Here is a 14,405-nt window from a genome sequence, read left to right on the forward strand (position 1 = left end):
ACACTTAGAAGTATTTTCTCAGGTGTATGAGTAGACTACATTTCATTAACTTCCCCAAACTGGCCAGCCAAAGCTGTTGGTCCTTGAACACAACGTAGGGCTGTTACAATTTCATCAGACCTGATATTATCTGATCAAAGTTCTCCCTTAGTTTGCATAAGTCATGAACTAGAGTGTGCGGTGAACCATTTTGGTTGGCAGAATTTTCTTTATGACATGCATGGATTACCATTTTTAATGAAATAAAGGAAAAGACACAACCCCAAATCTTAGTGCCTTCAACACAGCACCTGCTGAAACCACACACAGTTCACGGCACTGGACATTCGCTCTGTAGTGTTTCAGATTTTTGTCCCTTTTCTTCACAGCTGTCTCCCAGGGATTTAGAACCCAGCAAGTGCTCCATAAAGAAAATTACTGGTTGCATACATTCACACAACAGAATCCCTACTCTCAGGGAGTTTACCGTTTGCTCGTAATTCAATGTCTTACTGGGGAGGTGTTGGGAACATCTGAGGCCATCACTGTGAACAGCATCGTCTCTGGTATGGAACCAAAGTTCCTGTGTCCGATGCTTCGAGTGGCGCAAATTCAAAATGTCAGGGTTTGGGGTAAGAAAAGGTTTCCTGATGGAGAAGGCACCCACTGAGATGAGAGACATAATGGTGCCTCAGATCCACCTTGCTCGCTGGACTAGGTTTAGGGTTTTTAAGGGGCTGGGGGAACAGGCTGGCAGGACAAGTTTTAGTTGGAGGACCTTGGAACTTGGCCATTTATGGTAAAGGGGCGTCGGCACCAGATCTGCCTGGACAAGGGACCCTTGGCTTCTGAAAGGGTTCCGGTGTTCAAGTTCCGGTTATGTCCCGGTCCTTTGGTTCTGTGGGGTCTGGGGGGTGGGGGTGGACTTTGGTTCCGGCTGGGAACAGCTGGAGGTCAAAGTTCCCTCCTCTACCCATGCTTCCACCACATGACTTAACGGTTTTGCTCTGTTGTCTCTGAAAAGCTCAAACAGGATAGGGCCATTCTGAGCTGGTTCTGCAGTGACAACTCTGCTACATATTTGTGACCAACTGGAGAAGAGATTTTGCAGGTGGCATAAGGCACGTGTTTCTTATACCAGCATCACCCCGGTGAGGAGAATCAACAGAATATAGCCCGGGCGGGACCCACAGCCCTGAAGAGTCCTTCCTGTTACTCACAGACCGAAGTGAAAAAGTCCAAGGTCTTTCCATTTTTGTCACAGATTGCAACCTAACTCCTCTGAAGAGCCAGGACATCAAATCCTTGACATTTTTTTATTTGGCTCAGATGAAAAACTGTATCTCATGGGTCAGCCAGACTTCCTCGCCACCTCCCTCCCCCCGGATAGGCCTATGTCACCAAGCCCTGGTGTGAAATTCCCTTCTTCCATGAGCTGGCCTTATTTCTTCTCTCCTCAGGGGACAGTACGAGTCCTGTGGACACTGTACATCACAGTGCACGCGTGGATACACACCGCTGTCTCAGCTATTGTGGCAAGCATTCATTTTGGTTTCTAGGCATTACACATTTACCAAAGATAAGCACTTAGGAATTTTCCGATGCACTCCTTCCTGTAAAAGCTAAGCTAATCCATTTTATTAATATGCATACAATATTTCCATTTAATCATCGAAGCCTTCCCCTTCCTGTACAAGAGCCACCAGATTTTATGCTAATAAATTGGCACAAGGAGCTCCACACTATTTTTAAATTTCTGATTGAAGAAGAATCTGAGAGACACAGCTGGATTCTCAGCAAAACGCATGAACTAGAAAGATAAGTTGTTTCCTGCGCCCTCAAGACTTTTTGGCATTATTTTCCTGCTAAATTGCAGATTTCTGTCCTTCAGAGAGGTCTTGAAGAGATCTGATTTCCTTCTGTTCTATTGTGTTGGTGTGAACGCCTTTGCAATTGAAAAGGAGGCCGCTGAGGGTGGTAGGAACAGAGTCAGCAGAAGTTACACAAAGTGAGGTGTGCGGCTTTGTGACTGGGTAGAGCGCCCGTACTAATGAGGCCAAGGTCGTGGGTTCAACCCCTGAAAAGGCAGTTACTTCAGACAATTCCCTGCTGGAGGACTGCACCCCTAAACTACCGCAGATTTGCTAGAAATCCAAAGATGAGAGGATTGGGAATGTGGGTGGGAAAGGTGATGGTGATGTACAGAGACTGATCATGCAAGTCCCTTGAGAGGGGACAGAGAGCTCTGGGTCCCAGAGCCGGCCGCTGTCCAGGGGGAAGGGGCCAGAGGCAGGTGGTCGCTTCTATGCACGACTACAGAAAGTCTCGGAGCCACCAGGCTGCCCGGAGGAGGGCTCAACATCTGAATCTGATCAAGTACAATCAGGGTGCCCTGTTCTAGGTCTGCCTAGCTCCCTGGTGAGGATCAGGACATTCACACACACTCAGAGACATGCAGGCAAGCCTAGAGAGGGGCTGGGCTGTCCGTGAGAGAAGCAGAAATGGCATTAAGGAATCAGTAACAGGGGAAATTCTCTTAAATCAAATTGGCCTTGCACAGACCAGATGAAAGCATGCCTTGAACTTCGAAATATGAATACCTTACCCACTCTACACCTGAGGTCCACAAAAAAGGTGTGTGTATGGGGGGGCGGGGTGGTGGTAACAAGTCATTAATAACTCCAGGAATATAAAGGATATTTATAATGACCAATTGCCTCCTTGGAAAGCAGAAATGAAGTGGCTTAAAATTGTGATTATTTTGTGTTTCTTTATATCGACAAGAAAAATAAAGGGGATATTAACCTAAAGGCAAATGAGGTAAGCCTAAAACACAAAAATAAATAGAAACGTCCTTTGTAATCCTCTATCTCAAGTTCTAAGACAGGCAACTGTGCTGTCCCAGGTTCTCCCCAATTCTGAGTCCTTCTGAAGACCAGTTGCTGCCAAACTATAACACTGAGCCCTGAATCTTTCCAAAGAAATTTAAGACATTTCTCAGCATTTTTTAAAAGAACCTTCTGACAGATACTGTGCAATCGGCTTATCCCACAGAAACACCAGGCAGGGGCCTCCTAGAATAGCTGCATCATAAATGCTGTTTCCAAACCTGGCTGACTTAACTTTGCACAGAGCAAGGTTCTGGAGAACGGATATGTTTAAGAAAAAGGAAAGGGGTTATACTCTGATGCTGCCCTACTAGAGGCATGGAAACCAACCTTGTACGAAGGTCTGAAGACTAAGATGGCAAATTCATCTTAGTTCTAGCATAATATTAAAAAATATTACAAACCCACAAAAGGACCAAATCCTAGTGTTCTTTTTACAGCTTATTATGTAATAATTGATACCTACAAAAGAATATATGTAGTTCTTGTGCAAATTCCAAAGCACTGTAATAAAAACATCTCAGAACCCATAATAGGAGGCGATACAGGCACAAGTCAGCTGAATCAATTTATTTGTTAAAATTTAAAAAATAATGCATTCGTTTGTTGAATTACCTTTTGGGGAAAGGGGAAGCAAAAGAGGTGGTAAAAACTGCGTTCAGTTCATTCAGCCTGGCCAGCATGGCTCAGTGGTTGAGCTTCGATCTATGAACGAAGAGTTCATGGTTCTATTCCTGGTCAGGGCGTATGCCGGGGGTTTCATGCTCAATCCCCAGTAGGGGGCGTGCAGGAGGCAGCCAATCAATGATTCTCTCTCATCATTGACGTTTCTATCTCTCCCTCCTCCTTCCTCTCTAAAATCTATAAAAAATATATACGCATTCATTCAAGGAGAAACCAGAGATGAATTAAGTCCTGGAGTCCAGGCGTGAACGACACAGTGGATTCAGGCCAGCGGGGGCAGAGAGAGGAAGCACAGACTCAAATAGGAAGACCAGGCTCCATCCGTGAAGAGCACAGAGCCTGGCCCTTAGGAGACATCCAATACCCATATGGCAATAAAAAGGACGTGGGACTCAAGGAAACAACTTAACCGGCCTAACACTCAGTTTCCTCCTGCATCTTTGAGAGGATCAAAATACGAACGTGCCTGGAGATGTTTTATGAGCTGCAAAGAGCAATGTGACTTAAAGTAATGCCACTTTATATGGATCTTCAGAATTTTTTTTTTTGATTGAGAGGATTTTCTGCAATTGCTTTCGGGAAGGAAAGGTGCTAGAAGGTGGTTTTAACTCACCGGGGTCTGAATTTCACTTCAGGACGTCCTGCTGCTGTTCTGCCTCTTTCATCTCAAATTGTTTCCAAACGGGCAGCTTGGTCACTGAGCTTCTATAAGCTATAACAGAAATGATGTTCCCTGCATATGAAAACTAGGCATGTTACAGCGCCTGGCACCTTTGAAGTCTAGAGGAGAGAGCAGAGAGGAGCCCTGGTATCCTTGCTGTGTGGAAAATTCTGTTTTCCTCCATTCCCCTTTTCAAATATGTGTTTAATGTCACAGTGAAAGAGTGTTAAAGTGTCTAAGCACTTTGGAGCTAGAAAAGGTTCTTTAAAAAAAAAAAAAAAAAAAAAAAAAAAAAGCTTTACCCCTGGCCAGTGTGGCTTAGTGGGTTGAGAGTCCTGTGCTCCCAAAGACTGCTGGTTCAATTCTCGGTCAGGGCATATGCCCAGTTTGTGGGTTCAATCTCCAATTGATTTCTCTTTCTCTCTCTGTCGTTCCCTCCCTCCCCCTCTCCCTCCCTTCCTCTCTCTTCTACTCTCTCTAAAAAATCAATTTTTAAAAAAAAGCTTTAAATGGAACTCACGTTTGACCCAGTGATCCCACTTCTAGGAATATATCCCAAGAAACTAGAAACACCAATCAGAAAGGATATATGCATCCCTATGTTCATAACAGTGCAACTTATAATAACTAAGATTTGGAAACAGCCTAAGTGCCCATCAGCATATGAGTGGATTAAAAAACTGTGGTACATCTACATAATGGAATACTACGCTGTGTAAGAAAGAAGGAATTCTTACCATTTGCAACAGCATGGATGGAACTGGAGAGCATTATGCTAAGCAAAATAAGCCAGTCAGAGAAAGATAAATATCAGATGATCTCACTCATTTATGGAATATAATGAACAACATAAACTGATGAACAAAAACAGACCCAGAGACAGAGAAGCATCGATCAGACCGTCAAACCTCAGAGGGAAGGTAGGGGAGGGGGAGGGTAAAGGGGAGAGAGCAACCAAAGGACTTGGATGCAAGCAAGCATATAAGCCTAACCAATGGACACAGACACCAGGGGGGCGAGGGCATGAGCGGGGGGTGGGGGGGAGCAATGGGGGGAAAAGGACACATATGTAATACCTTAAGCAATAAAGAAAAAAAAAAGAAAAGAAAAATAAAAGCTTTACCTGTGTAGGTTTATTATATCATTTCCATTAGGTTTTGAAAAATACTGAACTATTCTGGGGGGGGCCTGAGGTTGAGAGCTGCTTCTTTTAGCCCTGGGTCATGGGCCATCTGAATGATGACTCCATTGGCCAGCCATTTCCAGTATTTCCTTCTCAGTATCCCCCACTCCAACCCCAACACCATAAAAAATAAACACACACACACACACACACACACACACACCTCCCTGAAATTACAGTGTTTGGTCACACTAGTTAACATTTAGCCAGCAGAGCCCATCAAACAAGGACAAGCCAGACACCAGGCCAGTTTTGACCACTTACTATGTGTTAGGGCTGCGCTGAGCACCTGATTTCCACTACCTCGGGTTTAGTGTGGTGAGTGGGAATTAATGTGCACATTTTACAGACAAAGGAATCTGGGAGTTCAGAGAGGTTACGTTATTCACCTAAAGACAAACCATCAGGAAGGGATGAAGCCAGAATTCAAACCAAAGTCCCTCCTTGGCAGTCTCGAAATAAAAGAAAACCCTGAAATATCGAAATGTTGAAAGTGACAGCACAATATCTCATCTGACGTACAGATGGCTGAATTTTGTATTCTTTACTGTAACTTCTTAGAGGAAATCTGTTGTCTGTATTTTTTAATCTTACTACCCATGGCGGGTGGGAGGGTGGACATGTGAAAAGAAGGTGGAATCCTCTATTAGAGCCATTGTCCAATTTTTCACTCAGAAAACAAGGTCATCTGAGACCACGCGAAGCCATTTCTCCCCTTGGAGACTCCAATTCTCAGAAAATGTTCTGGGAATAAGTAAAATCACAGCAGCCCTGCAGACAACCCCTCGTCTGTGGGCAGAGCAGCTAAGATCATTCTGACAGTTTGGTAAAACAAGGGGAAAGTGGGATGGACATTGCTACTGAACACATCGGGGGACCATATGCCTTTGTAACTGCTGAAATAAGGCCTCTCCATCTGAATGTTTTGCTCATGTAAACATTTTAAGTCTTAAAAGCACCACTGAGTGAGCCAGGCATAACATAAATTCCTTGAAACTGGGTTCCAACAGCTCTATTCCAAGGAAGTTCAGTGGGCCTTCCTACTTGCCCCCCATAATCTGAACAAACGAATAAAAAGACAACATTCTTGCCCTTAAATGACCCATGAGCCAAGAGAATAAAAGATCAACAAGGGGACGTCTGCCCACCTGAGGACCCGCATAGAAAGTGAATATTCAGATGAACACTCACTAGATCACAGAGAATTTTTCCATTTTTTCCCTTTCGGAGACAATGTCAAGTGTTAAAATGTGTCAAATACCAAGTTTGAAATATAATAAAAAAAAAAAAAACCTGCCACAAAAAGTTGGCCAATGCCAAAAATTATGTTTGTACGTGAGTGGGTGTGTTCATAAAATGTATCTAAGAGGTCTGGTAAGGACAGCTCCCAATTAGAAGACATTTATATTTTTAGAAGCTGCCTTCCAGCAGCTGAGGCAAGATACACATCTTCCCAAGTGTCACCTACCCAAACTGAGAAAATGTGACACAAATGTAAAACTCTGAGACATGCTCCTTTGTCTGAACTGTCCTGACAGCAACAATCCCATTCCGTGGTGACCTAAAAAACGTGGTTTCTGGGATTTTTTTTTCAACTTATGGAACATAATTATTCCTGAAGAAATCACTTATTTTACTTCAAAGTAAGTTAAACCCTCATACAATGAATATGACAGGGAAAATCTCTAGTGGCCCATTTATCTAAGCACTATTGTTTATATTAAACTTCCAGCACAAGAAAGGATAAGGAATCGTTTCCTAAGGTGGGGAATGGGGGGGAAGGGGGGCGCGAGGTGGGGGGGGGGGCAAGGACTGCGTTTTGCCCTGTTTGCTTCAATATTTGAGAATTCTGTTCCTACTCCCAGGAGGCACTGTGGAGACGAGACACCAAGGCGTTCCTCTAGGTCTAGGACAACTGGACAGACTGATTTGTCCCGGGTCATACACACACAGTTGACGGAGGAAAGGGTGCTAAATCTGTGAGAATGATCTAACTAACTCTGAACTAATCAGATTGAACAGAGCTCACAGAATGGAGTAAGAAGGTATTTCTAGTGTCATAGTACTGTGATTTCTTGTGTGTTATTTTAACTGACTTCAGATGAGAGGAAGTGAACCCTGGGTGTTGACAGTTCACCTTCCTAAACCAACAGCGAAAGGTGGGGGAGGTGCGGCAGAACCACCCTAATGCATGTGACAGCTCTGGTTTGGGGCCTAAGGCAGCAATCAGTGAGCCTGACAAGTGTCCTTCAGTAAATGGGGGGAGGGGTGGGGAAACGTCACATATGCAAAGTTGACCCTGACTGTGCACCAGTGTTCTAAGGTTGGGGGTGTGTGGAGCAGATACAGTTAGGACACTCACAGCTAAAGAAAAGCCCTGCTTCTCCCTTCTCAGCCCTGCTTCTCCCTTCTCAACCCAGAGATATATGATCCTTAATTCGTTTGAGGGGAGGACTGGTAACTACCAGCTGAGTACCTACTACTTGTCTTCTCTCACAGGATGGACCACCAGCATCCCTGACGCGGGGAGGGAGACCCCTTCTGGGGTAGGTGATCCTGCTTTGCTCCTGCCTCTCCTGCCACCCACACGGCTTCAGGCTCTGAGCCACAGTCAGGCTCAGAAGATCAAGGGGACCAGTCACAGCAGCCTTTTTAACTTTGGGAAAACCCAATGCTCACTTCACTCAAACGTTGCAAAGTGGTGCCATGACCCTTTAGCTCTTGGCTCACCAATTCAAAGAGCCACATCACATACAGCCCTTACGCTGCCCACCGCATGATTCTGTAGCTAGCTCCTTTCCAGGTTCCCCCAAGCGGAAGACGGCTCTGTTGGGGAGTCCGGCCAAGATTACTACAGTATTTAGCTTCTGTCCCTTCTTTTCCTATGCCGTAATGTGGAATCACGTGCACCGGCCTCGGAGATGGAGTACTTCGGTCTACGCCGGACTTGAGACCTGTACTCTAAAGGTCCCTGCAGGAACTCAGGTGGCTCCACCCAGCCCAAGAATCTCCGCTTCAAAGATGAGGAAACTGAGGGTGGAAGAAAGTACAGCAGGGCCGGTTTCTCAGAGAGCAGTGGGAGGCCGGGTACAGACTGCACTCCAACGCCATGCTTCCCAGCCTTGCTGATGGTACTGAGCACCCTGCTCGGTGGGAAACGGGGCAAAACTGAAGAGACGGGATTTCATTCCCTGAACTACGGGCGTGACTATTCATACACAGTCACACTTCCTCTCTGGGCATTAGCTTTCCTGCTTGTAAAATGGGGAGAGAGGGTGCTGTATTGGTGACTTCTACAGTGCCTTTCGGGTCTGAAACTATCATAAGGCTTGAGGCTATCATTATGTGTGGGTGTATGTGGATACATGTGCATACATACAAGCATAGACATATATGCATACGATATGCTACAATTAAATGCCATTTTCAACCACACATTTTGCGTAATCCCCCCCCCCCCCGCTGCCCCCCCTCCCAGTGGCCCTGTCTTCCCAGTTCTGAGCCAGGTCTCCATGCGTCCCATCTGGAATCCCAGGTGTGTGTGGTCAGTGCCCCTGTGGCTTCTCTCCCAACACCAAGTGCAGAGCGCGCGAAGGAAGAACAGGGGCCAGGTACTGTACATGAATATTAAGTATCATGAAGCTCCTTGGAGGAAATCGCAAGTCTGCGGCAGGCAGGGCTGGGCTGCGGGGGGAACAGCACACACCGCAGGACGCACAAGTTAAAGGTGACAGACTACGGCTGCCTGCACCTGGGGCCCCGCTGGCACTGCCCAGGGTGGGCAGCGCATGGCCTCGCGTGGAACCAGGCTGGCTGCGCGCCACGCCCGCGGGTGGGGGCAGTCCCCTGCTCTCGCCCAGGTTGGCATCTCCCACGTGGGCAACTCTGAAAACGTGCGGCGGGAACTTGGCTCCTGTTTCCTGCATCACGTGGCTGGCCCGGTGGGGTTAAAACGACCGGCCCGCCGCTGGACCTCCCCTAGAGCCCCCCCTTCGCCGCCCCCCCACCTGAGGGGCCGGCGCTAGGACCCCGCGCGCCACGCGCACTTCCTCCCGCCGCGGTCCGCGCCTCCGCCCGGCGCCCGCGCCCCCGCTCCCGCCGGCGTCCGCCCGCCCGCCCGCCCGCCTACCTGGCGAAGCAGTGCTCGCAGTGGTTGCCCCGCTCGTTGACCGTGAGCACGCAGGCGTAGGCCGGGCAGGAGAAGAGCAGGTCCCCCACCTGGAAGGGCTGCAGGGCGCGCAGCCCCCGGCCCTTGCCCGGGCTGCAGAAGCGCTCCAGGCCGTCCCCCTCAGCCCGCATGGTGGCGGCGGGAGGGCTGCGCGGCGCCGGCCGAGCCCGAGCTGCTCCCCGCGAGCTGTTATTGGAGAAGCGTCACCCCGAGCCGCGGGGGGCGGGGTGGGGAGCCGCCCGGCGGACGCGGCGGCGGCGGCGGCCACCGCTCCCCGGAAGGGACGACGGCCCCGCCCGGCCCTCGCGCGCGCCCCGGGAGGGAGGGGGACCGGCCCCGCGGCCCCGCCCAGAGCGCGGGACCCTCGGCGGCCGCCCGCTCCCTGTCGGGCCGCTTCCGGTGTAGCCGCCACAAAGCACGGCGGCTCCGGGAAGGAGGGCGGGAGACGTCTGCGCCTCCGCCGTGTCTCCACGGAGCGCGGGACGCTGCTCCCTGCCCCGTGGGCGGATGGCCGCCTGCCTGCGGGGACCGGTGCCCGAGGCCTCCCCTGCACAGTCAGCCTGGCCCCCGGGAGCGCCCGCCCTTGGTAATTGGAAGGGGGCACCGATGTTTCCCCACCTTGCGCTCTGATGTCCTACAGAAGCCCCCGGGGAGCACGGGGGAGAAACCACAGTGGGAAAGTTGGATGTGCTGAGGGTGAAAGGTTTCTAACCGTGTGAGGCTTTCATTCGTCTAGAGTCGCTCCGAGTGTAGGGTGTGAACGTGGTTTCCCCTCTGCCCCCCTAGGGGGGTTTAGCTGCCAGGCCTAACAGCGGTTCTCAACCTGTGGGCCGCGACCCCTTTGGCGGTCGAAGGACCCTTTCACAGGGGTCGCCTAAGACCATCCTGCATATCTGATATTTACATTACGATTCCTCACAGTAGCAACATTACAGTTATGAAGTAGCAACGAAAATAATTTTATGGTTGGGTCACAACATGAGGAACTGTATTTAAAGGTCCAGAAGGTTGAGAGCCACTGCGAGAAATGCGGGGGGTGGGGGGTGGGGGGTGCGCAGGCCCACGGAGGAGACTGCAGTCCTTGAACAAGCAGAGGACTTTAAGGCTCTTGTTGGGGGCAATGCCAGGCTGTGGCCAGAGCCCTCAGCTAGAGTTGGCAGTGGTTTTAACAGTCATCTGAGAAAAGTCCGCTAGGTTATGAGTCGCCTAGAGGAGTTACAACACCCTAAGCACATAGAGCAGTGCTTATTAGCATTAGTCCTGTACACGTGCGTGCTGTTCGGTGTTTTAAGATGAGAAGGATGTCATCTGTGTGCACATAGGATTATGTAAAGGCCGAAACTGGCGTGCATACAGTAAAGACTAACAGCGTGGAGAGTTTAGCAGAAAACACTAATACTTAACACTCAGGTTTGTTCTCAAACTGTTACCCGAGTAAGGTCAAGACTAGTGTAGCAAAATGTGATTTGGAATATGCCATGAGATCAGTGGACTTTTTGACTCTATTTGACTTAAATTCCTAAAATGAATAAGCCTCCAGCCTTCCTGTAAAGAAAAATACATCAGAAATACCATCTCACTCGTGCCTTTTAAGAACCGTTCACTGAGAGCACCCACTATGTGCCAGATAGAAAGATGGACAAAGTGTAGCTCTTTGCATTCAACACATTCACAATCCAATAATAATTACTATTAGTTACCAAGAATTATGGGCCAGGCATTGTACTAAGTGCACTAGTCACAATATTTCATTTAATCTGTGGTTTCAACAGTGAGTTAGGGGTTATAGCTCCCATTTCCAAAACTAGACAACTAAGATTCAGAATCATTTCCAAGACCACACAAGAAAGTTGCAGAATTTGGTTTCAACCTCAGGTCCGTCTGAAATTGAGGCCCACACTCTTACCGCGGCTATCCCTGTGCAAACAAACACAGCTCACTTCGTGTTGTTCTGGCGGCTTGGACAAAGTGTTCTGTGGGAATTCAGGCAGTGAGGGACTCACTCAGCGGAGGAGTGAGGAAGGTGCCACGTTCAAGAGATGTTTGAGCTGAGCCTAAAGGATGGATGGGACTTTGCAAGTACAGGAGGTGAGAACAGTTTTCCAGGCAGAGAGAACCATGTGCAAAGACAGGGACCTCAAAGAACAGTGTGGAGTTGGGCCCCCTGAGTGGTTCTGAGTGGAGCATAAGTGCTCAAGGCGAGGCAGAAACAGGGGAAGTTTTGTCCCCCACATGGTGTGGGAGTCCCTGGAAGTGTCCAAGCTGAGGGGTGCTATAATCAGTGTTATAGACTCAGCTCTATTGGCAGTCTTGCAGGTAGATTGGAAGGGGACAGGACTGAACACAGGACCACCAGTGAAGGGAGCATTTGCATTTTGCAGTGAGAGGCCGAGAAAGCCAGAAGGAGGCAGTGGCATCAGGGAAAGAAGCAAAGGTGTTCAAGGGTAATTCCAATTTCTTGTTCGGCATAAGGTTTCTTTTCCGCGTGGGGAGATATATGGCAAGCAGATAACAGCTAGTGTCGACTTTCTTTCTAGCTGTAGCCTGATCAGTCTTAAAGGCTGAAGGCAGGAACCATAAATATCCTAGAATGTTGGGACCAGAAGAGGCATTTTCTTACTAATGAGGAAAGTCAGGGCCTGTGAAATGAAATGAGTTGCCTAAATAGCCCAGTGGCAGGCAGAGCTAGCATGGGAGCCCACCACATGTGCATTAAACATTTAAATATTCATTACATGCTTACTGTGTTCCAGCAACAGAGAGATGGGCTGGTGATAGAATGGTAACAAAAGCTGGCTCATTCCCTGCCCTCGCAGAGCTCTGTACGTTCTGGTGGAGGAAGCAGACTTTGATCATATAATCACATCAACAGTCAGTGGTCTCAAGCTCTTAGGGGGATCTAACCTAGTCTAGGGAAGCTTTTTGGAGACAGGGATGCCTGGACTAAATCCAAAGGATGAATAGAATTTAATCAAGAGAAGAGGTGGAGGGACAAGCATTCAAACAGAGGGAACAGCATGTGAAAAGTTCCATTGGTATGAAAGACATGACTGGAGCAGAGCTACATGGAGAGAGTTGTTCCAGGTATTTTTAGGGGGTAAGTAGCTCTAGTTGGACAGGCAACAGGAGTCAGAAAAGCCTCTGACAGGTGCCAGACTACTATGTTAGATAAATTTTATGCTAGCTAGACACACTGAGTTGATTTTGGCAATTGTGTTTTATGATAGATGGGTATTATATGTTAATGAAAGAAATTTCTCAAACCCTAGAAGTTTCTGAGTACATGTCTACATCGGCAAACCTTGAATAAATTTTGAGGCTGTGTAAGTTTTTAACTCTGATTTCTGGGAGCTTTAACCAGTACAAAGAAGAAAAGATGACGTGGAAGTAAACACACAGTTATAAACAGTAAGCAATTTACCATTGCAAGGGTTAATTGTGCAAAGTAATCTATTGTTTACGTTTCTATTGTATGCAATAGCTACTGAGTTGTCTTCCCAGGCAAGTGGTGGCTGAGGCAGTCTGGTTCTTGTGGTGAAGGGGACTGATTTAAGGACAAGGGGAAAGGAGCAGTCTCCTTTCAGAAACAGGCCTGTGCTGAACGCAGAGTGACTTGAGATGGGAAAATGGTCAAGCAACAGCCACGAATTTAGGCCCTTAAATTGCGAAGAAAACTGTTTAAAATGAACGGTCAAGGAATGGCAACAACCCAGCCTGGGCAAATCGCGATGACAGCACTCTTAATGCAACTCATGCTTGTCACTCTCACTCGGAATTCTCACATTCCGTGAAAGTCACCTTCCAGCTGCCGGGGCCCCTCTGTCTCTTCCACGTTCTCTGCCCAGGGTTTGGAAGGAATGGAGTTTTCCATTGCTTCGCCTCACTGTGGCTCACAGGAAGCGACACAAAGATAAAGGCCCCCTTCGCTTCATGTCTCTAACCTAGAAATTGATCTAAGTCGTCAGGGAAATCTCCTTCCAGTCACAACTTGGCACGTGAAGGAAATAGCTCTGGCCTAGGGAAATCAAGCCTTAGCTAAGATGGAATACGGATGAACATGGGCAGTGGACTGGTACCCTATACTGGCATTTCAGTTATTGATTATGCATTATGTGTCTACACTGGGATAGACCGTTGTCAGACAAAGGTGAGAAGACCAATATACATGCAAAGAGCTATGCAGTGGCTGAATAATGGCATCTAAAGATATTGGTTCCTAATCCCTGGAACCCATAAATGCTACCTTCTATGGTTACCTTAGATGTGTTCAGTTGAAGACCTTGAGGTGGCATGACTGTCCTGGATGATCAGGTTGGGCCCTCAATGCAAGCACAAGAGCCTGTGTAAGAGATCGGACAGTCAGACAAGGGGGCCGCGATGTTATCACAGAGGGAATGTTAGAGCAGTGTTGCTACAAACTCAGCAATGCAAGGACCACCAGAGACAAGGAACAGATTTTCCCTGAAGAGCCTCTGGAATCAGTGTGGCCCTGCCAACTTGAGTCCAGCCCAGGGATACTGATTTCAGACTTCCAGCTTCCAGCTCCATGAGTGAATACAGTTCTGTTGTTCTAAGCCACCCAGTCTGTGATAATCTGTCCCAGCAGCCACAGGAAACTAATACAAATGATAACCATAAAAGTTTTACTAGGGGAACGAACAAAGTGTGGTAGAAAGGCTTCACAGAAGACCTGATATTTTAGCTCCTTCCAGAAGGAAGATTAAAGATTGACCCTGAGAAAGAGTCTGCCCCCCCAAAATGGGTTTAGGAACCTGAAGATGTAAACTCACTGGGATAGGAGAGAACTTGACAATCCAGAGAATCACTTTTCTTTGACTTAAT

General features: G+C 48.0%; 1 protein-coding gene across 1 annotated transcript in view; it reads right to left on the bottom strand.

The window, feature by feature from the left end:
- SMYD2 (SET and MYND domain containing 2) overlaps nt 1-9,694 on the bottom strand; it is a gene marked incomplete at its 5' end in the record, with an annotated part of 51,935 nt that extends 42,241 nt beyond the window's left edge. Inside the window, one exon of the mRNA XM_081112673.1 lies at nt 9,525-9,694. Within this exon, the coding sequence (XP_080968799.1) occupies nt 9,525-9,694 (170 nt within the window). The remainder of the gene's footprint in view (nt 1-9,524) is intronic.
- Nucleotides 9,695-14,405: the final 4,711 nt, after the last annotated feature.

This window comes from Myotis nattereri (genome assembly GCF_964212035.1).
Source record: "Myotis nattereri genome assembly, chromosome: 18".
Classification (NCBI taxonomy): domain Eukaryota; kingdom Metazoa; phylum Chordata; class Mammalia; order Chiroptera; family Vespertilionidae; genus Myotis; species Myotis nattereri.